Source organism: Podarcis pityusensis (genome assembly GCF_964106645.2).
Source record: "Podarcis pityusensis genome assembly, chromosome: 12".
Taxonomy (NCBI): Eukaryota; Metazoa; Chordata; class Lepidosauria; order Squamata; family Lacertidae; genus Podarcis; species Podarcis pityusensis.
This window is the reverse complement of record NC_138037.1, coordinates 7,618,669-7,642,981: the sequence shown is the minus strand read 5'-3', so window position 1 is coordinate 7,642,981 and position 24,313 is coordinate 7,618,669. Positions and strand designations below refer to the sequence as shown.

Genomic DNA, 24,313 nt, shown 5'->3' with positions numbered 1-24,313 from the left:
CTCTAAAAATGGTGTTTTCTGCATGTTACACAGTTGTATAGATCCTCAAACTATCTAGCTGATTATCATCGATAGAAAAGTTTGTAAATGTTTATTCAAAGCCAGCCAAGGAGTCCAGTTCGCTTTGTTGCGTCTTCAAATACTTTGTAAAGGGTTCCCATTCATCTTTAAAGTCACAGTTATCCTCTGGAGGTCCGTTCTTAACCTGAAACTGTTCTTAACCTGAGGCACCACTTTAGCTAATGGGGCCTCCCGCTGCCACCGCTGCGCGATTTCTGTTCTCATCCTGAAGCAAAGTTCTTAACCCGAGGTACTATTTCTGGGTTAGCAGAGTCTGTAACCTGAAGCATCTGTGACCCGAGGTATCACTGTATTTCCAAAGAAGTGTGCAAAAGATTGGGCTGGAAGAAGAACAGCTAGTTGAAAAAAAAAAATATTATTAATCCACCATAGAATAGTAGAGTTGGAAGAACCTCTAAGGATCATCTAGTCCAACCCTCAGCACTGCAGCAATCACAGCTAATTAATCCCTGGCAGATGGCCACCCAACCTCTGTTTAAAAACTTCAGAGTAGTACCATTGAACTTAATGGATTCAACTTAATTACTCATTAATCTCCATGGGTCTATCCTGATTAAAACTTGGTTGAACGTCACCAATAAATGCGTGATCACGCGTCACTCGAACTCAGACCTGTCATAAGGTCTGTTATGTTGCTTATTTATCTTCACAGCCTCTGCCTGAATCTGCCCTGCCTCCCCAGGTTATTATTGCCTTCTTGATAGAATTTGCCAGGCTGTTTTTCAAGCAAGCCATTGCTCTGTGTGCAACAGAACTCTGAATGTGCTGGCATGCTCAGCCCTCTTTTCCCTTCGATTAATTCATGCTCGGTCGTTGCGCTTCCTCCTATCAGATCCCCGTGTCTCCCACCACCAGTAGCCAAGCGTGCTGCCAGTCAAACCTTTCTCAGCCTCCTTGGGAGATTGGGGGGGGGGGAGTTTGATAGTGGGCATTTGCTCAGCTTCTGTCTTCATTGCACCATCCTGCCTCATCCATCACATTGTGCCGTGTTCTGCACAGATCGCTGGTGTTCTCTCCCGGGGAAATTGAAACCGATTCATCTCAATTGGATGCAGAGAGCTGTAAACAGGATCCTCAAGGCGAAAGGAGCCGGACCGGGAGGCTCAGGCCCGAAGAAATTCACGCTCGCAGCATCGTTTTATATCACACGGCGCTAAGTGGTTGTACTCAGGAACCCCAAGCCGGTATATTGTGCTGGGGAAACAAAAAACAGACCGTGGAGCCGGCTTTCCAATTATTGCAATTACCGTATTTTTCGCTCCGTAAGATGCACCTGACCATAAGACGCACCTAGTTTTTAGAGGGGGAATGCAAGAAAAAAAATATTCCTTAAAGGGAGCGCTGAGCAGAGCCTGTCTGCATCCCAGGCTCTGCTCAGCGCTCCCTTTCACGAGCCATGTGGAGCGTGTGTGCGGCGCTAGCAGGCTTTTCCCCAGGAGGGAGAAGGGCCCAAGAGCCACACACATGTTCCACGCAGCTCGTGAAAGGGAGTGCGGCTCTTGGGGGCTTTTCCGGGAGGTGGGGGAAGGGACTGACTGGCCGCGTCAGTGACGGGTTGCCCTTCTCCCTCCTCGGGGAAAAGTCCGCAAGAGCCACGCGGAGCGTGTGTGCAGCTCTTGGGGGCTTTTCCCGCCTGCCTCCTGCCTGCATTCGCTCCATAAGACACACACACATTTCCCCTTACTTTTTAGGAGGGAAAAAGTGCGTCTTATGGAGTGAAAAATACGGTATGTAAATTTAGAGAATCGCTTTTCCCATGGAACAGCATTCAAAGCTGCATGCAGTATGGGAAAGGGAAACTTGTAAAACACAACCAGGATGAACAAAAGCTCTCGACCGTGAAAGAGCAGGAAGAAGGAGGCAGTGGAGGCAGCAGCATGCAAGGCAGATGTTTCACCCGTGGGATAGCCATCCTCATATAACCAATGTGCTTAGGTTTAATTAATGCATGAAGGCATTAATCCCATAAAGTCCTGCCAGACTTAGCCTAGGTCACTTCCCTTACCTTGGGAGGAAACAAGTAATCAAGCCTACTGTTCGTCTACATGAGAAACTCAAAAGGTGGAGATGTTGCTCCAGCTCAGACCACATGGCTTTCACAAGCCACTCTAGTTCCTGTACCAATAATTTAGGAACTTTCACTACTACTTTGTAAGTAAGCCCAATTTCATTGCCGGTGCAACTTTTTCTGAATGTTGTATCGAATAGCACATGAACCTGACCTTTGGAGAGTTTGTAAGTAAGCCATTTTAAACTTAACAAATGTGTGGTCTTTTCCTATGCTAAGGGAAGAGGGAAGCTTTGGAAGGAACTTGGAAGGGCATGCTTTGCTTGGCTGCAATTTTTTGTGATTTTAAATAGATATATGTGTAGATAAGCAGAACAAAGGAAAAGGAGTCTTCTTACCAGTTAGAAACTTTAATGATCACAGCAAGAGAACAAAGAATCCATTCCAAGGAATGGAGGTGCTCCCAGTTAAGGGTCCCATCCACTTCCCCTCTTGTCACCCACGTCACTTCCGCATCCTGCAACCTGATCTCGTAACCACTGTGCTTTCTGTACTGCCACCTTATCAGCTCTCCTTGACCTTGGGCTGAGCGGATGAATGCTTTCCAGAGACAGTGAATCTGTTAACTCCTTCCCTCCCAGTGCTTCTTCTCCTAGCTGTTCCCCATCCAGTATTTCCCAGCTTCTGCCTTCTGAACTACGTCCTTCTGCAAGCCACTGTTCCAAATCTATACTGCCCTCCGGCTCCTGGGAAGATCCAGGATCTGGAGCAGGAGGAGGGGGAGGGGGAGGCTCCCACTATTCCTACTCAGTGCAGCCCTCCTCAGCATGATCCCTGACACCAACTGAGCTACAACCCACTCCCCTTGGCATAATGTTGTTCTCTAAATACAGGTGTCTTTGCCTCTCCCTCCCCCTAATACTGGAGTTCAGGCTTCCTCCAGGAGAGTGAAAATAGACCATCCGTTGCTTAAGACGAGCCTTTTTCTTCTTCGTTTTTCAGGCTACTCCGATGCATTCAGACTGTTTCATCAGGAAGGAGCAAGAGGCCTGCTTGGAGACCATCCGGAAGCTGAACGCCTTAATGCCACTGAACGAATCGGCTCCAGGTACGTTTTTAGGGCATACCCTAACTCAGCATGCACCCTTGCAGTTTTTCCAGAACTGGGAAAGGAAGGAATCACTGGGAAACACCAGAAGGTAGGTGGGGACGTGCTGTTTAATGCCTCTGTCCTTTATAAATCTCTTCTTGCACTGGCTCCCGACAGAGTATCGGGTCAGGTTTAAGGTGCTGGTTTTGACCTTTAAAGCCCTTTGTGGCTTAGGGCCTTCATATTTACGGGACCGCCTCTCCTGGTATGCCCTGCAGAGGACCTTAAGGTCCATGAATAATCATAGTTTAGAGGTCCCGGGCCCTAAGGAAGTCAGATTATCCTCCACCAGGGCCAGGGCCTTCTCAGTGATGGCTCCAACCTGGTGGAATGCTCTGTCCCATGAGATCAGGGCCCTGCAGGATTTAACTTCCTTCCGCAGGGCCTGTAAGACAGAGCTATTCCACCTGGCTTTCAACTTGAACTTAGCCTGATCTTTTATTCCCCTTCCTTCCCTCCCCCTCCCCTTTTTATGAAGATTACACGCTCTGGGATCCCACAGCTAATTCTCCCCTGGTCTCCTCGCTGGCTCAAATAGGACTAATTTAGCCAGCTAGCCCTGGTGATCATCTAATGTTTATTGGATGTATTTCCCCCTATATTGATTTTTGAATTCTGAATTTATTGTTATTCACATTTTATACTGTATTTTATGCTGTTTTTTGTTGCATCAGTTAAGTGTTTTAAATTTATTGTTAGCCACCCTGAGCCTGGTTTTCTGAAGTGGGAAGGGCAGGGTATAAATAAAAATTTATTTATTTATTTATTCATTCATTCATTCATTCATTCATTCTTCAAGAGTTGGGGGTTGACTTACAAAGTTCAGAGTGAAATGCAGCAGATGTCCTAAATGTACACACTTCCACTTTTCACTATGTTCCACTGAAGGCTTTTGTTGCAACTATGTCCTGTATTTTGGTCTTCTTTGTGCTGGACGTTTGTGGTTCATTTTGACTGGCTTCTCATGGTCTTATTGTCGTACCTATGCTATATTGTATTTTAATTGTAGCCCACCTTGGAAAGGCTCCCCCCCCCCGTGCGCGCTTTAAATATTTCCTTTCTTTTGTTCCATTTATGAATCACTTTCCGCAAAATATCTTGAAGCAATTTCACAAGAAAAACACATGAGCAGTGAAAACAATTTTGCAATTTCATGGGCGCAAACACTTTAAAAAGCAATTAAAAACCTTTTGTTTATATATATATATATATATATATATATATATATATATATATATATGAATTCAAGCACAGTCTCATGTGTAAAAGCAGCTTCATATCCAATACAGACTGAAGGTCCTTATTGGATTGGGACCCTTGTAATCGGTTTCTTGTTGGCAGCTCGAAGAAATAAGGCAGATTAAATGAGACAGCTGGTAGGGGAGGGAAAGGTACTGCTTGCTCGTTTTGTCTTTGGCAGAAAACGAAGCATAAAAAACATTCGAGTCAATGGCAGAGGCAGAGAAGGGAGAAACGCTGTCGGAATGCAAAAGCTACCCTCCCTTGTCATTGCAGGGGAACCTCTCAATAGGACCTTTTCCTACTCCAGGGAAAGAGAAAGGAAGAGAAGCCATTCCCAAGATTCTCGAATTCTCTGCTCAGTGCAAACTCTGCCAATCAAACATTTTTGCATAATAATCTCACAGCGAAGTATTATTCACACATCATACACCAGGGGCAGGGAATGTCTGGACCATGGGCTTAATCTGGCCCACCAAGTCTTGGAAATTGGCCTGCCAATCTTCTTCGTAGGTGCCACACACACCTTTCTGACACCTGACATCGCATATGGCGTCAGTTGCCGCAAAATTCCAGCCGCAGTGGGAAGGAACATGTGCAAGCACTTTTTGTAGGAAAAATCCTGCCACTTTTAAATGCAGCACCTTTCCTTGTCCCCCTGCATGGGGACAAAGGCTGCAGAGTGACAGAAAGCAAGGAAAAGACCCATTGGATTACCCCTGCAGTGTAAGAGGGCCAGTGTGGTGTAGTGGTTAAGAGCGGTAGCCTTGCAATCTGGTGAACCGGGTTCAATTCCCTGCTCCTCCACATGTAGCTGCTGGGTGACCTTGGGCTAGTCACACTTCTCCGAAGTCTCTCAGCCTCACTCAACTCACAGTTTGTTTTGAGGGAGAAAAGGAAAGGAGATTGTTAGCCGCTTTGACTCCTTAGGATAGTGATAAAGCGGGATATCAAATCCAATCCAAAACTCTTCTTAAGAGTTTGTTGTTGTTTAGTCGTTTAGTAATGTCCGACTCTTTGTGACCCCATGGACCAGAGCACACCAGGCACTCCTGTCTTCCACTGCCTCCCGCAGTTTGGTCAACCTCATGCTGGTAGCTTCGAGAACACTGTCCAACCATCTCGTCCTCTGTCATCCCCTTCTCCTTGTGCCCTCCATCTTTCCCAACATCAGGGTCTTTTCCAGGGAGTCTTCTCTTCTCATGAGGTGGCCAAAGTCTTGGAACCTCAGCTTCAGGATCTGTCCTTCCAGTGAGCACTCAGGGCTGATTTCCTTCAGAATGGAGAGGTTTGATCTTCTTGCAGTCCATGGGACTCTCAAGAGTCTCCTCCAGCACCAGAATTCAAAAGCATCAATTCTTTGGCGATCAGCCTTCTTGCTGGTCTAGCTCTCACTTCCATACATCACTACTGGGAAAACCATAGCTTTAACAATACAGACCTTTGTTGACAAGGTGATGTCTCTGCTTTTTAAGATTCTGTCTAGGTTTGTCATTGCTTTTCTTCCAAGAAGCAGGTGTCTTTACAGACACAGATTGACATGACAACCCCTCCAATGCCCTATGAGATCTGGTGATTGACAGGAGGGTGGCCAGTTGTGAGTCTAGCCCTCCCCTCCTCTCCATATATAGTGTGACTTCCTTGCTTCACAATGATTAGAGGGCCTTCGATTTCCATTCCTCTCAGATTCTCATTTTTCCACTCTTTCGTGTCTCCGCATTGTCACATCAGGTTACATATTTATTTTTAAGAGCTGTTCACGAGGCTTTCAACTCATACACACATTGAATACCTCTGTGCCTAACACGCACAACATTGAATGAACGAATTTTATTATGTCGGTCACAGACCAGTTCAGCACACATACAATATCAAGGAAGTAATAAAACACGATAGGGATACATTTGAAATTGCAATTAGGTATAACAGGGACAATTCAGATATAGCAACAGTTAAATATATATATATAAATTAAAACTTAGTCACTAACATACAACCTAAAATTATCGTTTATAGCCTTACTCATTATAATAGCTTGTTCCCTAAGTTTTATGGCAATCGCATAGAATTTGGCTACCCTTAACATGATCTCAGGATCCTTGTCCTCTACCAGGGATTTTAGACATTGAAGTCGCACAACATTGCAATGCAATTTTTCCTTGCCTAATGCATTGTTTTGGAAGGCACCTTCACTCATCTTTGCATTTTCACACACACTTTTACCCCAGTGTCTGTGTTCTTGTGTGCGTTACTTGGCTGGAGGAATTGCATTGCAAAATTCAGAGAAGTGTGGACGGCTGTGTTTCGCTTTGCCTACTGGTTTGGAAAGCAAGAAATGGGCAGGCTCACCTATAAAAGCGAAATGAATTGCATTTCTCTCCCCCTCCCTTCTCTGCTCTCCCCTCATGAATATGTTGCTGAGATCCAAAGTTAAAATTAGTAGGAAAGCATCTTGGTTGTGTTTTTTTAGCATCTGCATTCTTGAAAACCCAAAAGGGAGAAGCCCCATTCCTCTCATTCTTTCCCAAGCAAAAAGTAACAGGCAGAAGGCAGGGCTAACTGCCCATAGAAGAAGCCTGGCTAGGACTCTCGTTTCTGATTATGGCGAGCGTCTCTCTTGGGTCCCGCAGGCTCCGCACTGTCCTGAACAGTCCACCCATTGCCTCCCCTCAGCTGTAGGGCGGCTGAATGGGAGAAGGCAGGCAGACTCCTCAAAGGCCCTACAGAGCGTCCTGCCTCGGTTCCCCCTACCGGTGCCCGATCAGCTTGCTCTACTGCTGCCTGTACCCAGCTGCAAGGGCCAGGGTTGCGCGTGCAGCGTGAATCATTCCACCCCACACTCCAAGCAGGGCCAGGGGAAATGAAAACAGCTTGCTGAAGAAAGCTTTGGAAAGGCAGGAGATTGATGAGGCATTGCAATGAAAGGGCCAGGCGAGGAGCATTCCCTCGCCGCTGTGGCGCAGCCGGGAGGCACCATCTTGCTGATGAGCATAAAAGAGTTTTTTCCCCCCTTCCAAAGCGCGCATCTGTGAAATTGTCTCTCCCACAGCGCCTGGCAATGCAAAACCTAATCGCCAGCCATCTCTCTCACCAACTGTCCCAAACGCGCATACTCCCATCCTTTGCTGAGTTTATTATTCACTTTCATGTTAGCACAACAACAAAGCTCATTTGCCTTGATTGTCATCAGAAGAGGCATCACCCCCCACCACCTCTGCTTTGCACGCTGCCAGACGTCTCATCTTCCAGAGGCAGTTTAGCGTGCTCATGTCTGCGCATGATAATTGATGCGATCCTTTGTGTGGGGAAGGGGGATCGAAAGAACTTCTTCTCCAACATGATAGAATCCAAGGGGAAACCAGAAAAATTGATGGGAGCAGGCATCACTTCAGGAGACATCAAGCAACAGATTGATCCACAGAACAAACGTATGGAATTTGCAGCTACAAGCTGTGGAAGTTGTTGTTTTTGGCCGCCAGTTGCTTTTATTTGATCAGATATAAGGCAGACAATTGGGACGCGGGTGGCGCTGTGGGTTAAACCACAGAGCCTAGGACTTGCTGAACAGAAGGTCTGCGGTTCTAATCCCCGCGAGGGGGTGAGCTCCCGTTGCTCAGTCCCTGCTCCTGCCAACCTAGGAGTTCGAAAGCACGTCAAAGTGCAAGTAGATAAATAGGTACCGCTCCGGCGGGAAGGTAAACGGCGTTTCCGTGCGCTGCTCTGCTCCGCCAGAAGCGGCTTAGTCATGGTGGCCACATGACCCAGAAGCTGTATGCCGGCTCCCTTGGCCAATAAAGCGAGATGAGCGCCGCAACCCCACAGTCGGTCACAACTAGACCTAATGGTCAGGAGTCCCTTTACCTTTAAGGCAGACAATTAATCAGCCAGAGACTAAGAAGGATATGATGGACTTCTGAAGAGCTCATAACTCACCTTCTTCCAAACTGGGGCAGCTAAATGAGTGCTTGTTTGCTTTGCTTTGTACCTGGACTGAGAATGTTGTTGTTGTTGTTGTTGTTGTTGTTACCCACCTTCACCCTAAGGTCCCGGGATGGGTTACAACGCTATAACGCACAATATTGAAAACAATTAAAAACAGAGAGGAATGGCAAGCTAAGCTTATAGACTACTCTGAAATGGCAAAGCTGACTGGAAAACTCAGGAACCAAGAGGACAAAAACTTGTAAAAAGAATGGGGAAAAATATATATAATTTATCTTGGAAACCACTGCAAGCAGGTGGAAACATTAGCAGGATTTGAAACCAACTTGCAATGTAATAAATACTATGGATAATTTGGTTTGATTTAAAATATAGAAGAATATGCAGTTGTAAAATGTTGACAATAGGACCTATGGAAGGGATGCGGGGAAGTCTCGAGAGTCAGAGTAATCTCTATATATGGATATGCATTCGGAATGTTATAAATTTATATCTGTAAAGTCAAATAAAAAGGTTTCACACAAAACAATTTAAAACAGCTTAAATTGCAAAAATGGCGTGGGTCTTTAAAATATACACCTCACGTGTCAAAAGCCAGGGTGAACAAGAGGGCATCCTACACCAGGGGTCAGCAACCTTTTTCAGCAGGGGGCCGGTCCACCGTTACTCAGACCATTTGGTGGGCTGGATTATATTTTGAATAATAATAATAAAAATGAATTCCTATGCCCCACAAATAACTCAGAGACGCATTTTAAATAAAAGCACACATTCTACTCATGTAAAAACACGCTGATTCCTGGACCATCCTTGGGCTGGATTGAGAAGGCGATTGGGCTGGATCCGGCCCCTGGGCCTTAGGTTGCCTACCCCTGTCCTACACTGATCTTAGCAGCCAAGAGGGTCTGCAGGAAAGAGGGCGGTCCAACAGGGATCTGAGGCCAGAGGCATTGGGGGGCATTTAGACCAACATGAGTATCTTCAACTGGGCCCAGAAATGGACCGGCAACCAAGGCAGCTATGTTTAAACAGGGGTTTGGGAAGATCTGAAAGGAACTCCAGCCAACAATACATCCGCTGCATCTTGAACCAACTGAAGTTTCTGAGTCATCTTCAATGCTTCTGGAAATCACAGGAGGAGAAGCCGCTCTTGTGTTTGGGTCCTGCTTGCTGTTTTGCCATTGAAGCATCTGATCATCCCCTATGAGAACAAGGTGCTGGACTAGATGAGCCATTGGGCTGATCTAGTCGACTCTTCTTACATTCTTGTGTCACGATCCTCTCGTCTCCCCAGCATTGCAGAAGCCAAACGCTTCAAAAATAAGGTGAGATGAGAGCCAACGAGCTCATCCATTGAGACAGACGATGCCGTACTACATAATAATAATAATAATAATAATAATAATAATAATAATAATAACAATTTATTATTTGTACCCCGCCCATTTGGCTGGGTTTCCCCAGCCACTCTGGGCAGCTTCCAACAATAGACCAAAAACACACTAAAATGTCACACGTTAAAAACTTCCCTGAACAGGGCTGCCTTAAGATGTCTTCTGAATGTCAGGTAGTTGTTTATCGCTTTGACATCTGATGGGAGGGCGTTCCACAGGGCGGGCGCCACTACCGAGAAGGCCCTCTGCCTGGTTCCCTGTAGCTTTGCTTCTCGCAATGAGGGAACCGCCAGAAGGCCCTCGGCGCTGGACCTCAGTGTCTGGGCAGAACGATGGAGGTGGAGACGCTCCTTCAGGTATACTGGACCGAGGCCATTTAGGGCTTTAAAGGTTAACACCAACACTTTGAATTGTGCTCGGAAACGTACTGGGAGCCAATGTAGGTCTTTCAAGACCGGTGCTATGTGGTCTCGGCGGCCGCCCCCAGTCACCAGTCTAGCTGCCGCATTCTGGATTAGTTGTAGTTTCCGGGTCACCTTCAAAGGTAGCCCCACGTAGACAACAGGTGGAATTTGCTCCCAGCAGAGACAATGTCTCTCCTAGCTGTTTCAGCAGGAGGCACTGGAGCTGTCCAGGGTCCTGAATGCTCTCTGATTGACTTTGAATTGTGATGTGGTGGTACCAGCTTCCCCTATGGATTTCAAGCAGTTGCAGAAGCAGACAAGGACCCAGAGGCACAGTCTCTGACCACTTTCAGAAGTAACCTCCAGTTGTTCATTGAACGGGCAGGGTTTTTTGCCCACCAGCCCCACCATCTTTGCCCTCCATGTGGCCAAGATGGAGAGCTTCTCTGTGGACAACATCTTCACCACGCAATCTGGAACCCTATGTAATTTGGGTTCCTGTCTGTGCTGAGGAGTTTTCTGTGCACATTTGCACACGCAGGGTCTTAATCCACAGCTCCTAGTGAACATGTGGCTGTCGGGGTGGAGTCGGTAATCACATTACCATGGGGACTGCTCTCTGCTCATTTACCTATTGCATTTATATCCCACCTTTCAAGAGCTAGAGGTGGTTCACAAGGTTCTCCCCCTCCTCATTTCATCTCCACAACCCTGTGAGGTAGGTGAAGCCAAAAGGCAGTGACTGGTCCAAGGTCACCCAGTCAGCTTCATGGCCAAGTGGGGATTTGAATCCTGATCTCTCAGGTCCTAGTCTGACACTCTAACCACTATGCCACACTGGCTCAGTGAATGTGCTTCTGAAATGCCCTTCTGGCCAATGGAGACTGTGCCCAGTTGCAAACTGCTCTGGTGCTATCCTTCTCCTCGGGCTCCTTTTTTGGTTGTTGCCAAAAATATAAATGTGTAGCACATAGGGGAGATGCCATTATTCTCACCAACCACCACCATCCGGCCGCTTACCCTCTTTGGCTTCTGAAGAGCTTAAAACTCAACCACTTAAACCAATTAATTGTATGAGCTGGAATCGATTCCACAGTCAATTAAATCTGCATACTGGTAAAAAATACAAAGCACAGTGCTTTTCGGTGATGGATGAATGCATCGCTGCAGCCGCCAGCTTAGGAGAAACCTTCCCTCCCATATGGGAAGGAAATTAGGGGTGGTTCTTATGGTGCCTACCATGCATATGAGTAGGGACACGGGTGGCGCTGTGGGTTAAACCACAGAGCCTAGGGCTTGCCGATCAGAAGGTCAGCGGTTCAAATTCCCTGTGACGGAGTGAGCTCCCGTTGCTCGGTCCCTGCTCCTGCCAACCTAGCAGTTCGAAAGCACATCAAAGTGCAAGTAGATAAATAGGTACCTGTCAGAGTTGCTTCCAGATCCTAGCTCACAGAGGATCACGCTAGCCAGCGATCATTAAATAAAAGTCTTTATTGAGTTACAGTTTCCATTCTCAAGCTGCTGCGTGCAACCCTACGTCTAATGGTTAGATCGGCGAAGCTCCATCTGAGTCTCCGCCCCTTGTACACCAACTTAATATCCTAGCCTTGCTCCACCTTTTCCGCCTGACTGTTCTTCTCTGGGTCCCTCTGCCCCCCGGGGTCTCTTCCTTCCGGGATTCCTCTGACGCTGACCCCCCTGACTCTTCTCCCTCCTTTCGGCGGGCTTTAGGACCTGGCTCCCTTTCCGGGCTGCCTACTGCGCCACCTTCCTGTGCATTTGAACTTGGCGCGTGCGCCCAACCTTCCACCTTCCGTCTGACCGTTTCTTCGCTCCCCGATGGAGGTGTGGCCACTCCTGACTCGTGCCCTCCCCCCTGTTGTGAGCTGCCAGCGCTTGATCCCTGGCGCCCTTCCTCTTCCCTGCTCTCTGGCGGTGACGCTGGTCCTGATTTCCAACTGCTCCCCTCTGAGTCCCCTCTGGCTCTATCTTCCTGGGGTGTCCCCCTAGGCTCCCCCCTTGCCCTGGCCACTGGTGCTCCTTTCTGTGAATCTTCTGATTCACTGGAAAGACTCGGAGATCTCGGGTCGTCGTCATCACTCATCTTTTCTTCTGCCTCCTCTCCCTCGCTCTCTGTTTCCTCCCTTGCCCTTGCCTCTGCTCCTGAACCCCTGACAGTACCGCTCCGGCGGGAAGGTAAACGGCGTTTCCGTGCGCTACTCTGGTTCGCCAGAAGCGGCTTAGTCACGCTGGCCACATGACCCGGAAGCTGTACGCCGGCTCCCTCGGCCAGTAAAGCGAGATGAGCGCCACAACCCCAGAGTCGGCCATGACTGGACCTAACGGTCAGGGGTCCCTTTACCCTTTACCTTTATGCCTTGGCTATGCTTGGCAGGAGACATTCCCTGTCCTGCTACCTGAGACTCTTTTAATTGGAAATGCCTGGGAGTAAACCTGGGACATTCTTCCTACAAAGCATGTGCTCTACTGCTGTACTAAGGGCACCACCTCAACATATACAAGCCAGTGCGGTGTAGTGGTTAGAGTGTCAGACTTGGACCTGGGTTCAAAGCCCACGCAGCTATGAAGAAGAAGAAGAAGAGTTTGGATTTGATATCCCGCCTTTCACTCCCCTTGAGGAGTCTCAAAGCGGCTAACATTCTCCTTTCCCTTCCTCCCCCACAACAAACACTCTGTGAGGTGAGTGGGGCTGAGAGACTTCAGAGAAGTGTGACTAGCCCAAGGTCACCCAGCAGCTGCGTGTGGAGGAGCGGAGATGCGAACCCGGTTCCCCAGATTACGAGACTACCGCTCTTAACCACTACACCACAATGGCCTACCTCACAAGGTTGTTGTGGCGATTAAATGAGAAGAGGGGGTCCAAGCTCTTGGAGAAAAGGTGGACTATAAGTGCAATAAATAAATATGCAATGATTTACCCAACTTTTTTAAAAAAGCAAGAAAGAATATGCCTGTATTTGGAGAGGAATTCATTAGACGGTATCTTATTTTGATCTTGGAATTTCAGAAGGGTCTTGATCAGTGGCAGCGCTGAGCCAGTGGAATCCTAAATTGCATTCCCTCCCACCCTCCGGCTGGATATGAAATATGACAGCCTTTGAAAAATGATTTGCATGACATATCTTTCCCCAGTCCAGAACATGGATGCGTTTTATTTATTCATTCATACACAGACGAACACCTCTGGAAAGCCTGTGTTGTATAACGGCAGCACACAAGCCGCAGCTCTGGGAAACTCAGCTGAGCAGTCGCTCTGACTCACAAAGAGAATAGTAAATGTTGTTCCAAGAGCAGGCTCTTGATGAGATGAGAACAGTTTGTGTGAGCCAAAAAGAGCCCTGCTTGCCTCCTCGCACCGCCCTTCCCAAGCCCCCGCTTTAATTAGCCAAGCTTTGCAGTTAAAGCAGTCTCCAATATATCCTGTGTCATTTGTTTTCAAACAGTGTTTCTGGCTCTGTTTGTGGTCTTGCCTGAAAGCAACACCTTTCCTTTCTCAATGTTACCTTCTCTCCACGCATCTTCTCAGTTCTCTGTCTGCCCCCTTCCTGCGTGAGAGACTCAGGCAGTGTCAGAACCACACATGGAAAGCTGCCATACCTGTTGGCATGAAGCCTGGTCACCTCTGACTTTTTCCCTCAGCCATGACTCAACCAGGATTTTTCATGTCAGGCCTTGGATACCAAGGCAAGTGGCCACATTTGGCAAGTGGCTAAATACTCCATGGAACGCGGGTGGCGCTGTGGGTTAAACCACAGAGCCTAGGACTTGCTGATCAGAAGGTTTCGAAATGTGGAAATCTCTCATAGAAGCTGCAAAGCCTGGCCTCACTGAGATACAGAAGGGTGAGTGCTGAGCTCTGGAAAGAGGAAAATACAGTTGCTTGGAAGTTAAAAGAACACAAAGAGGGACAGAATTTTCTTCATGTATGCTACAACAGCAGCAAGAATTCTTATTGCAAAGTATTGGAAGACACAAGATCTACCCACCTTGGAAGAATGGCAGATGAAGGTGATGGATTATATGGAACTGGCGGAAATGACTGACAGAATCCGAGACCAGGGAGAAGAGTCGATGGAGGAAGATTGGAAAAAGTTTAAAGATTATTTACAGAAATATTGTAAAATTAATGAATGTTAGAATGATGCTGGATAGAAACTAAGTGGTCTTTAGCTGAAAGGTTACAAGGGAAGATGAAAAAGGGTTTATTGTGTAATATGTAAAAATCTAAAATTACAATATTTTTATGATTAATGATTAGGATACTAAAAGAGGGGAGGGATTTGCTGAACAAAATAATTGAATTGGAATACAAAAAAGGAAGGTGTGAGGAGGTCCTGGAAATCAGCAAATGAAGGTCAAGTAATGGAAGGAAAGAATTGTTTTTAAATATTTTTACTATGTATTTTTTTTCTTTATTTTTGTGTGTTTTGTAAAACATTGAAAATCTTAATAAATATCTTATAAAAAAAAGGAAGTTAAAAGAACAGACTGTAAGCCCATGTTTCGATATGTATGTGACTGTAAATATTATGTTTTAATTCATCTACAACTATAAGTTTCTGCAAAAAAAGTTTTTGAATGTTGTCTGGTCATTGGTTTAATTTCCAAAGAAGGGTGTTAGTCATATTGTATATGATTTGAGCTCCTTAGCTGCATTTTCACTACCCTTACTTCATCATGGCCTGATCTGAAATGCTCTTCTTATGGTCTTACATTTGCCAAGAAAATCAGACTGGTATCCAGTGAACCTCACCCCAGTTTTTTATCCACTTCTGTGATTTCCCTTTCTACCCCGATCAACTAGCTCCAATGCACTGGAAGCCATTAAAACTTCTGCATGGTTGTGTGTTGTTGTTGTTGTTTTAAACCCTTTACCTATTTTGTTGTTGTTAAAAGCAAGAGCAATAACAAGCAAACTGCATCTCCATGCATGAGCTCAGAATAAACTATCCAACAGCCAGGAATAATGTGAGCAACTTGGACAGAATAAAAGGTTTCTCCTTTCCCAGTTGCAGATGAGAGATCCCATCCTTTCAAAAACCCATTTTCCCATGTGTGAAATATTTTGCTATGTAAATGACTTGGCGCCGGCGTTACCTTTTGAGACGCTATTGAGAGGACTTGAAAGAGGAGCCTTTTTTCACACTTGTGTTGTGAAGGGTTAGCTTTATGAATAAGAGCCTGGGAGAAGAAAGCGCTGTTCCTAAAGCTGGCAGAGAAATGTGGTGCAAACGCAATGCGCTGGCTGCCTCTTCGCTTTCCCCGTGTGTTCAACGCACCATTGACTCACAGGGACACATGCTCACAACCTGATTCTGTGCGCACAATCTGGAAGTCAGTCCCAGGGATGTCAGTGGGGATGTATTGAGAAATTTAGGTCATAAGAAATGCAGCCACAGCCCAGTGGTAGAACGTCTGCTTTCCAGGCAGAAGGTCCCATGTTTGATTCCCGGCATCTCCTGGAAATTCTCCTGCTATTCAGACATGTTTCACCAATACACAAGGACCCATTATTGATGAAGGTGGCAGGTAGAATGCAATAATAATAATATAATAATAATTTATTATTTATACCCCGCCCATCTGGCTGGGTCCCCCCAGCCACTCTGGGCAGCTTCCAACAAAACACTGAAATACAATAACCTATTAAACATTAAAAGCTTCCCTAAACAGGGCTGCCTTTAGATGTCTTCTAAAAGTTTGGTAGTTATTTTTCTCTTTGACATCTGGTGGGAGGGCGTTCCACAGGGCGGGCGCCACCACTGAGAAGGTCCTCTGCCCGGTTCACTGTAACTTGGCTTCTCGCAGCGAGGGAACCGCCAGAAGGCCCTCGGTGCTGGACCTCGGCATCCGGGCTGAACGATGGAGGTGGAGACGCTCCTACACGTATACTGGACCAAGGCCGTTTAGGGCTTTAAAGGTCAGCACCAAGACTTTGAATTGTGCCCGGAAACATACTGGGAGCCAGTGTAGGTCTCTCAAGACCAGTGTTATATGGTCTCAGCGGCCGCTCCCAGTCACCAGTCTAGCTGCCACATTCTGGATTAATTGTAGTTTCTGGGTCACCTTCAAAGGTAGCCCCACGTAGAGCACATTTCAGTAGTCCAAGTGAGAGATAACCAGAGCATGCACCACTCTGGCGAGACAGTCCGCGACAAACCGAACGTATCAAATTGCAATTTTCTCTCCCATTCCAGCAGCAACTTTTTAAATTATCCTAATTAAACCAGGATTTTGGAGGATTGGTATGCACAAGGCAGAGCAGATCAGAAGCGCCATAAAGGAATATGGCTGGGGATTCCCATCCCCCTCTAATAGTAGCACCGAAAGCTTGTCTTTTATGTGATAGCCCTGATGGAAAACTCATGCATTGAAGAAGAGGCACCCAGGGAATAGATATTATGGCAATGTGTTTTTTTAAATGCCTTACTCGCTTCAAAGAACTCCCAGACCAGAACAATCTCAAAACCTGTTTTTACCGTTTTTGTTTGCAATTATGCGCTTTTTTCATTATGCGTTCTTCAGCATCTGTGCATTTGTCATTTGTGTAACATCTGTAATGATAAGAATAACCTCCTTTCATACCAGTTTTTCCCCTGCATGAAATTAGACGCCTGTATAGAGAAGCTTAAGGACAAGGGTGGCGCTGTGGGTTAAACCACAGAGCCTAGGACTTGCCAATCAGAAGGTCGGCGGTTCGAATCCCCGCAACGGGGTGAGCTCCCGTTGCTCGGTCCCTGCTCCTGCCAGCCTAGCAGTTCGAAAGCACATCAAAGTGCAAGCAGATAAATAGGTACTGCTCCGGCGGGAAGGTAAACGGCGTTTCCATGCACTGCTCTGGTTCGCCAGAAGCGGCTTAGTCATGCTGGCCACATGACCTGGAAGCTGTACGCCAGCTCCCTCAGCCAGTAAAGCAAGATGAGCGCCACAACCCCAGAGTCGGCCACGACTGGACCTAATGGTCAGGGGTCCCTTTACCTTTTATAGAGAAGCTTATTCACAGAACCCATGGCAATACATGAGCTTACGATCGAGAGTACCCTTTGCAGACAGACAGCTTCTCCTCCTCTCTCCTCCATCAACTGCATTTTTAATTGGGTTTCAAACACCTAAGTAAAAACTGTGCAAGGCCCATGATTCAGTTCAGGGCCCAGATCCATGTCAGATCAGAGCCATCCCGTTACGCCAGATGGACATTCACAATCCCTAGTGGAAATTTTCAGCTTATTGACACAGATAATAATAATAATAATAATAATAATAATAATAATAATAATAATAGCTATTAAACATTAAAAGCTTCCCTAAACAGGGATGCCTTCAGATGTCTTCTAAAATCTGGAAGTTGTTTTCCTCTTTGACATCTGGTGGGAGGGCGTTCCACAGGGCGATTGCCACTACCGAGAAGGCCCTCTGCCTGGTTCCCTGTAGCTTGGCTTCTCGCAGAGGAGGAACCGCCAGAAGGCCCTTGGCGCTGGACCTCGGCATCCGGGCTGAACGATGGAGGTGGAGACGCTCCTACACGTATACTGGACCGAGGCCGTTTAGGGCTTTAAAGGTCAGCACCAAGACTTTGAATTGTGCTCGGAAACATACTGGATCTCAGGGATCCAGGATTGGCTGCAGCTAAGAACATCAACTTGTGGCGTCTTGTGGTTTACATCAACTGGTATTCAGAAGCATTGCTGTCTGTGGAGACAGAGCGTAGCCATAAAGGCTAGTCGCCTTCGATAGCCCTTTCCTCCATGAATTTCTCTAATCCTCTTTTAAAGTCACCTACCTGTAGATTGGTGGCCCTCACTTCTTCCATAGTTCTAAGCTTTAATTATGTGCTGTGTGAAGGACTTTCTTCTACGTGTACTGACAGCTACCTGACTGTGTCCTGACAGTCAAGTGTCTTGCTGCTAGGAAACCCGGGTTTCTCAGTACTGCTGCCCACGAGGCTGCCTGCTTGCATCTAATTCACTTGCCGGTAGCTCACTCTGGTAAAATTAAATCATGTTAATCCATCCCTATCATCTGAGTGCTGGAGGGGATGCTCAGAACAGACTTCCCACTTCCACATGGAGCGGATGGCGAACCAGATGGTCCCAACACAGCCTTTGTAACTCTTATTTCTGTTTTCACTGGCTCCTCCATAAATACCTTATTCACTACCTCTTGGTTGCAGCCATATCAACAATAGCTGGAAGCTGGGGAAAAAGCCCTGGTTTTTTCGACTGCAAATTGGTATGGGTGTATTGGGTGGCACACTCCCATTGAAAGATTAATGCACGATACTCAGAAAGCGAGGGGCTAAACAACATCTAATCAATTTGACATGGTACAGTTTCCATTCCTGATGTTCCTAAGTGCTTCTCCCAAGGGTTTGTGACCTCCCATGACCCACCCTGAGCTTTGGGGAGGCTATATTAGATAGCTGTTTTACTCATTGCTTCCCTGATTTCCGCGCTTGATACGTCTTTCCAGATATATGGAAATAATATACTGTAATCACAGCATGTGAGAGACCTGCAATTGTTTGTTTTATTGTTGTTTTTCTTTATTGTAATGCGATTTCCAAATTCAGCAAACAAACCACCCATCATTCTTAGTAGCCTTGGGTTTTGCCAGTAGAGAAAGGGTAATGAAATAATGGTAAAAAACAGAGGTGGGGAAGAACCGCAGCTCCAGTGGCTGAATTCGGCCCTTCAAGCCCTCATTATGTGGCCCTTCGGACTCTCCCTAGGCAGCACACCATTCCCAGCCACACATCCTGCTGGCATCTTCCTTGAGTGTTGTAGCCTGGCTGGAATGTGTCCTTGAACTATGATAATTCCTCTTGCTTCCCTGGGTGAAGGACAGAGAGGAGTTTGTGAATGTGTATAGAAACTAGCTTGCTGTACAAAGGTGGGGTCTACATTTATTGCTCTGACCACTATTGCCTCTTCCATTATTTGTAAGCGGCCCTGGAAGTTTGTCCTTGGGCTGAGAATGGTTCTTCACCTCTGGCATATATGGAGAGCAAATGGGGCAGCTTGACTCAGCCTGCAACGCTTTTAATCACTTGACCTTCTCCCCCCTTTCACAGGATGCCCAGGGATGTGGGATAACATTACCTGTTGGAAGCCTGCCTTTGTGGGCGAGGTCGTCTTCGTCAAATGCCCCGCGCTCTTCACAATGGTGAACTTCGATGACGGTAACGTTGCCCGAATCTTCGTTGTGCTTGTGCCGTACATTTGCCAAATGAGAGCTTTGCTCCTTGTATGGTGGCCTGGAGTGCTCAAATCAAGCAAGATGCAACTGTGCACAGGCATAAACATTCTGCAACAACACACCTGTCAGGGACTGGGCAGAGGAGGAATGGTGGAGACCCACCTCCCCATCCTGACTCTTCCAGGGAGGAAGAAGAGGAAGACAGTATAGATTTACAACAGGGTTTTGAAGGAGGTCACAACTCAGAGGCAGATAAGGGGGAAAGCTTGGAAATCATGGGAGAGCTGGAAAAACACCTGGCTGATACATTGTCATTAGAAAGCATTCCAGACCCTCCATCTCCCAGAACCTGGTGAGCCTTGAAAGTAGGAGAGCAAAGAGCTCAAAGACAGAGGGCATGTAGCAGTAGCCGTAGAAGTGACGAATGAGGAAGTGGGAGAGATGGGGATGGAGATTTACTTGGGACAACATTATTATCCAAGAGGCTGAGTTCTATAGCCTTTCTCTGTGAAAACAGAAATACAGTGGTACCTTACATACGCTTCAGGTTACATACGCTTCAGGTTACAGACTCCGCTAACCCAGAAATAGTGCTTCAGGTTAAGAACTTTGCTTCAGGATGAGAACAGAAATCCTGCTCCGGCTGTGCGGCAGCAGCAGGAAGCCCCATTAGCTAAAGTGGTGCTTCAGGTTAAGAACAGTTTCAGGTTAAGAACGGACCTCCGGAACGAATTAAGTACTTAACCCGAGGTACCACTGTAAAAAAGGTCTGTAAGAAACTTTTCCTTGTCTTTATACTTTCCTGAGCAACCAACCAGGAGCTGCTGACAGCATCCTGACAATACCTGAAACACTAAGACAATGGTTCTCAAACAGTTGTTGTTGGACTACAACTCCCATCATCCCTGACCACTGGTCCTGCTAGCTAGGGATGATGGGAGTTGAAGTCCAGCAACAGCTGGGGACCCAAGTTTGAGAAACACTGCACTAAGACCTAGGATTAATCCAAGGCCAGTATTCATAGAACGTGTCCTGGGAAAAGGCCATAGCTCAGTAGCAGAGCTTCCGATTTGCCCACAGAAGGTCTTGGATTCAGTCGCCGGCATCTCCAGGTAGAACTGGAGAAGACTCCTCCTGAAACCCTGGAGAATCACTTCCAGTCTGTGTAGACAACACTAAGCTAGATGGACCAATAGTCTGACTCACTATAAAGCAGGTTCCTTTGTTCCTGATCAGGAGCTTACCAGAACATGGACCACCGTGGTGCTTCTGGCCATCTGTCATGGATGCTTTAGTTGAGATTCCTGCATTGCAGGGGGTTGGATTAGATGATCCTTGAAGTCCCTTCCAACTCTACAATTTTATGGTACTTTTGCTGCTGGTGGTGGTGGGATTTCAAAGCTATGGTACTACTAACCTGACTGTATGCTTGTGAAACGTGGACCACTTATAAATGCCATCTCCAACTCCTCAAAAAATTCCATCAATGGTGTCTCCAAAAAATGGTACACATCACTTGGGAAGACAGGCAAACTAATATCAGTGTACTGGAAGAAGCAAATATCACCAGCAATGATTCTTCAACATCAACTTTGTTGGACTGGTCATGTTGTGCAGATGCCTGATGATCATCTTCCAAAGCAACTACTCTATTCCTAACGTAAAAATGGAAAGCGTAATGCTGGTGGTCAACAAAAGAGGTTTAAAGACTGCCTCAAGGCAAATCTTTAAAAATGTAGTATAAACACCGACAACTGGGAAACACTGGCCTGAGAGTGCTCCAGTTGGAGAACAGCCTTTACCAAAGGTGTTGTGGGCTTTGAAGACACTTGAACTCAGGATGCAAGGGAGAAACGTGCTAAGAGGGAGGCATGCTTGGCAAATCCACACCATGATCAACTCCTGCCCATAAACCTATGTCCCCACTCTGGAAGGACGTGTGGTTCCAGAATTGGCCTCCACAGTCACTTACGGACTCATTGTTAAAACCATGTTTATGGAAGACAATCTTACTCAGCTACGAGGGATCGCCAAAGAAGAAGAAGAAATCACCCCATCAGCTGCTTTACAGATGTGCATATGTACAGCATTTATACCTCACCCTTCAGCCAAAAATGGGTCTCAGAGTGGCTTGCAGAAATCAATATTACGACAGTCCCTGCCCTTTGGCTGTTCGTTCACACCAGGCCGAAATTCGGTTTTCAGAGGACAAGGCCAGAATCAATGGCCTCTTTTTTTTCTTTTCCTTGATGAGGGCAAATCATGAAAGAAAGTAATATTTTCTATCCCGACCGACAGCTGGTGAGGTGAGACTGATCCGCAGATACAATCGCCAACATGTGTTACATTTTTTTCTTATCAGTTCCTCCCTGATAACCAACAGCAGGCCTGGAGTCTCCATGGCAACGGCTGGGATCTTTTGAAAGCGATGAGCAGGCTTGTTACCCATGAGGCCGGCGGCTCCGGTAACATCAATCAAAGCCTTGGAACGAAAAAGAAGCAAAATATATAGAAACTAGTCCAAGGAGCAAGAGGAACTTGACGCAGAAGAGGAATTTGGTCCAGAACTAAGGCACCACACTATTTGGTGGCTTTGTCTATTTTTAAAAGCAGGGGTGGCTAACCTGTGGCCATCCAACTTTGGCTGAACTACAATTCTCATAAGTCCCAGCTAGAGCATGGCACATGGTGAGGGATGATGGGAGTTGTGTGTTATGGACTGGTTGGACGCAGAGGAATGGTGGGAAGAATTAGCTGGGGAACCCCCATGGGGAGAAGGCTCAGAGTCCAGGGACTGGTGGTAGGACAACAGTGAGTGATCAGAGGGAGAAGACAGGGAATAGGAGGAACTGGAAGCTGACTGTGCTGGTCCCGAGGGTCAACCGTGTGGTGAGGTCTGAGTCCAGTCTGAGGTCAAGGGTCTGGTATGGAGGCTGTCTGTCAAAGGTGAGGTGGGGTCCAAGGCAGGGAGTCGGGCAAGGTCAGGAACTCTGGCAGAAGAGCAGGACAGGGTGCAGGCAGGAACAGACTACCAATAATGTTGCTTCTGCAACCTGGGACTAGGGCTGACTGGCTTTTATCTGCCCCGAGGCACAGGGCAGCCCCAGTCCACAGGTGACTCGCCTCTCCTGGCCTGGAGGCGAGCATTCCTCCTGCGGGAACTTACATCCCTCCGCCTCTCTGCCCTGAGCCTCTGCAGCTCAGGAGAGGCTGGAGGGTTACCAGACCCAGAGGCAACCTTCTCTTCCCCTGACGGGGCTGAGAGTGAAGCACCTGCAGGCAATGGGTCCTCCATCACCTCAGGGGCCAGAGCAGACTCAGCTGGTGCCTGTACCTGAGGATCCAGCACAGGTGAGGACCCTTCAGGCTCAGGCCCCAGCCCCAGCTCAGCTGGTTCTGGAGGCAGGGACTCTTGTGCAGGCTGGGATTCTTCAGGTTCAGCCTCTGAGTCCGAATCCCAGGCCATCACACTGATGAGGTAATGGGGCTTAGTGAGCACGGAGAGTCTGTGGCAGAGAGAAGTCCAAAATCAGAAACAGAAACAGGATAGTGGGAGGCGAGGCCAAGAGGCAGAGATGAGTCAGGCTGATGAGGACGCATGGATGTCTCCCCCTCCTGCTGCGACAAGCTCCCCTCCTGCCTGGTCTCCCAGAACCAGGAGAGGCATGAAGAGGGCGGAGGAGAAGTCAACTTCACGTAGGCATAGTCTCAGATTGCTTGGGGGGAAACCCTGAAGAGGAGGAGACACGGGTAAATCTGGGGAGATGGGGACCTTTAGTCTCTGCAACTGCTTCATGGGAGCAAGACCTGACAAAGATGAGTTGCTGTGCTCATTAGGGCTGATGCTCCTTTGTGTATCCTGTTTGGTAATAAAGAGAAACTCACTCTGTGTGATTTTCTGCTGCTCATTGTAGTCCAGGAATGTCTTGGGGCCCACAAGTCGGCCAGCTCTGTTGAAAACAGCAGCAGCAGCAGCAACCTCCCATATTGGCCATCTTCCTAGAACATTCCATTTGAGGTTCAGACGTTCCAAACCCAATGAAATATTGCTGTGTGTGACCTTCAGGCCTATCTATTTTCAGGGAAGTCGTTCTTCTCTCCCTCCCACCCCTTGAGAAAGATTTGCGAAAACAAGTTCTTCTTGTCAAAAAGGGAGGAAGGCACATCTGTAGCTCATGACACAGGACTTGTCACCTGAATAACGCACTGTCACAGGTTCCTTTTAACAGGAGATGGCAGTCCCTGGCTCTCACTCTCTCTGTCTTGAGCAAGCGTGACAGTACCCTGGCATCCTCATCCTCATTAAAACTGCTTCGGGAGGGGGTCTTTCAGAGCATGAGGCATCTTGGGAGAGGGAAGGCTTAACTCTTTCCTTGCTCTCCACTTCTCCACTCCAAATTGCTCCCCAATGCCTCACAGTTGAGTGGTTTCAAACATTTACGTGTGGCGCCTTTGCAGAGGCGGTTTTAGGGTTGCTGAACCAGGGTGGTACCAATGGGCACCGTACTGCAGGGGGCACTGCAACAATGCTTTGTAATGGAGCGCGCGAGGCGGGTGGCACTGAATTTTAGCATCACGCAGGGCACCGCTGAAATTTGAGAGCCCAAAGTCCACCGCAGGCCATTCCTTTCCTTCACCCCAGGATGTTCCCCTGGCTCTCTCCCCAGTTTCAAGTTAAGGGGGACAGCTAGGGCTGAAAGCTCTTGGTGGAGGTGGTAGGGATGCTTGCAATGGATGTAGCCAGTGTGGTGTAGTGGTTAAGAATGGTAGACGCATAATCTGGTGAACCGGGTTTGCTTCCCCGCTCCTCCATACACAACTGCTGGGTGACCTTGGGCTAGTCACACTTCTTTGAAGTATCTCAGCCCCACTCACCTCA

General features: G+C 47.3%; 1 protein-coding gene across 7 annotated transcripts in view; it reads left to right on the top strand.

Moving 5' to 3' along the window:
* Nucleotides 1–24,313, top strand: part of ADCYAP1R1 (ADCYAP receptor type I) — a 102,360-nt gene that overhangs the window by 16,520 nt on the left and 61,527 nt on the right. For all 7 annotated transcript variants that reach the window (XM_080974156.1, XM_080974162.1, XM_080974161.1 and 4 more), the window contains exons 2-3: nt 3,092–3,197; nt 19,310–19,417. In XM_080974156.1, coding sequence (XP_080830282.1) covers nt 3,092–3,197; nt 19,310–19,417 — 214 coding nt within the window. The remainder of the gene's footprint in view (nt 1–3,091; nt 3,198–19,309; nt 19,418–24,313) is intronic.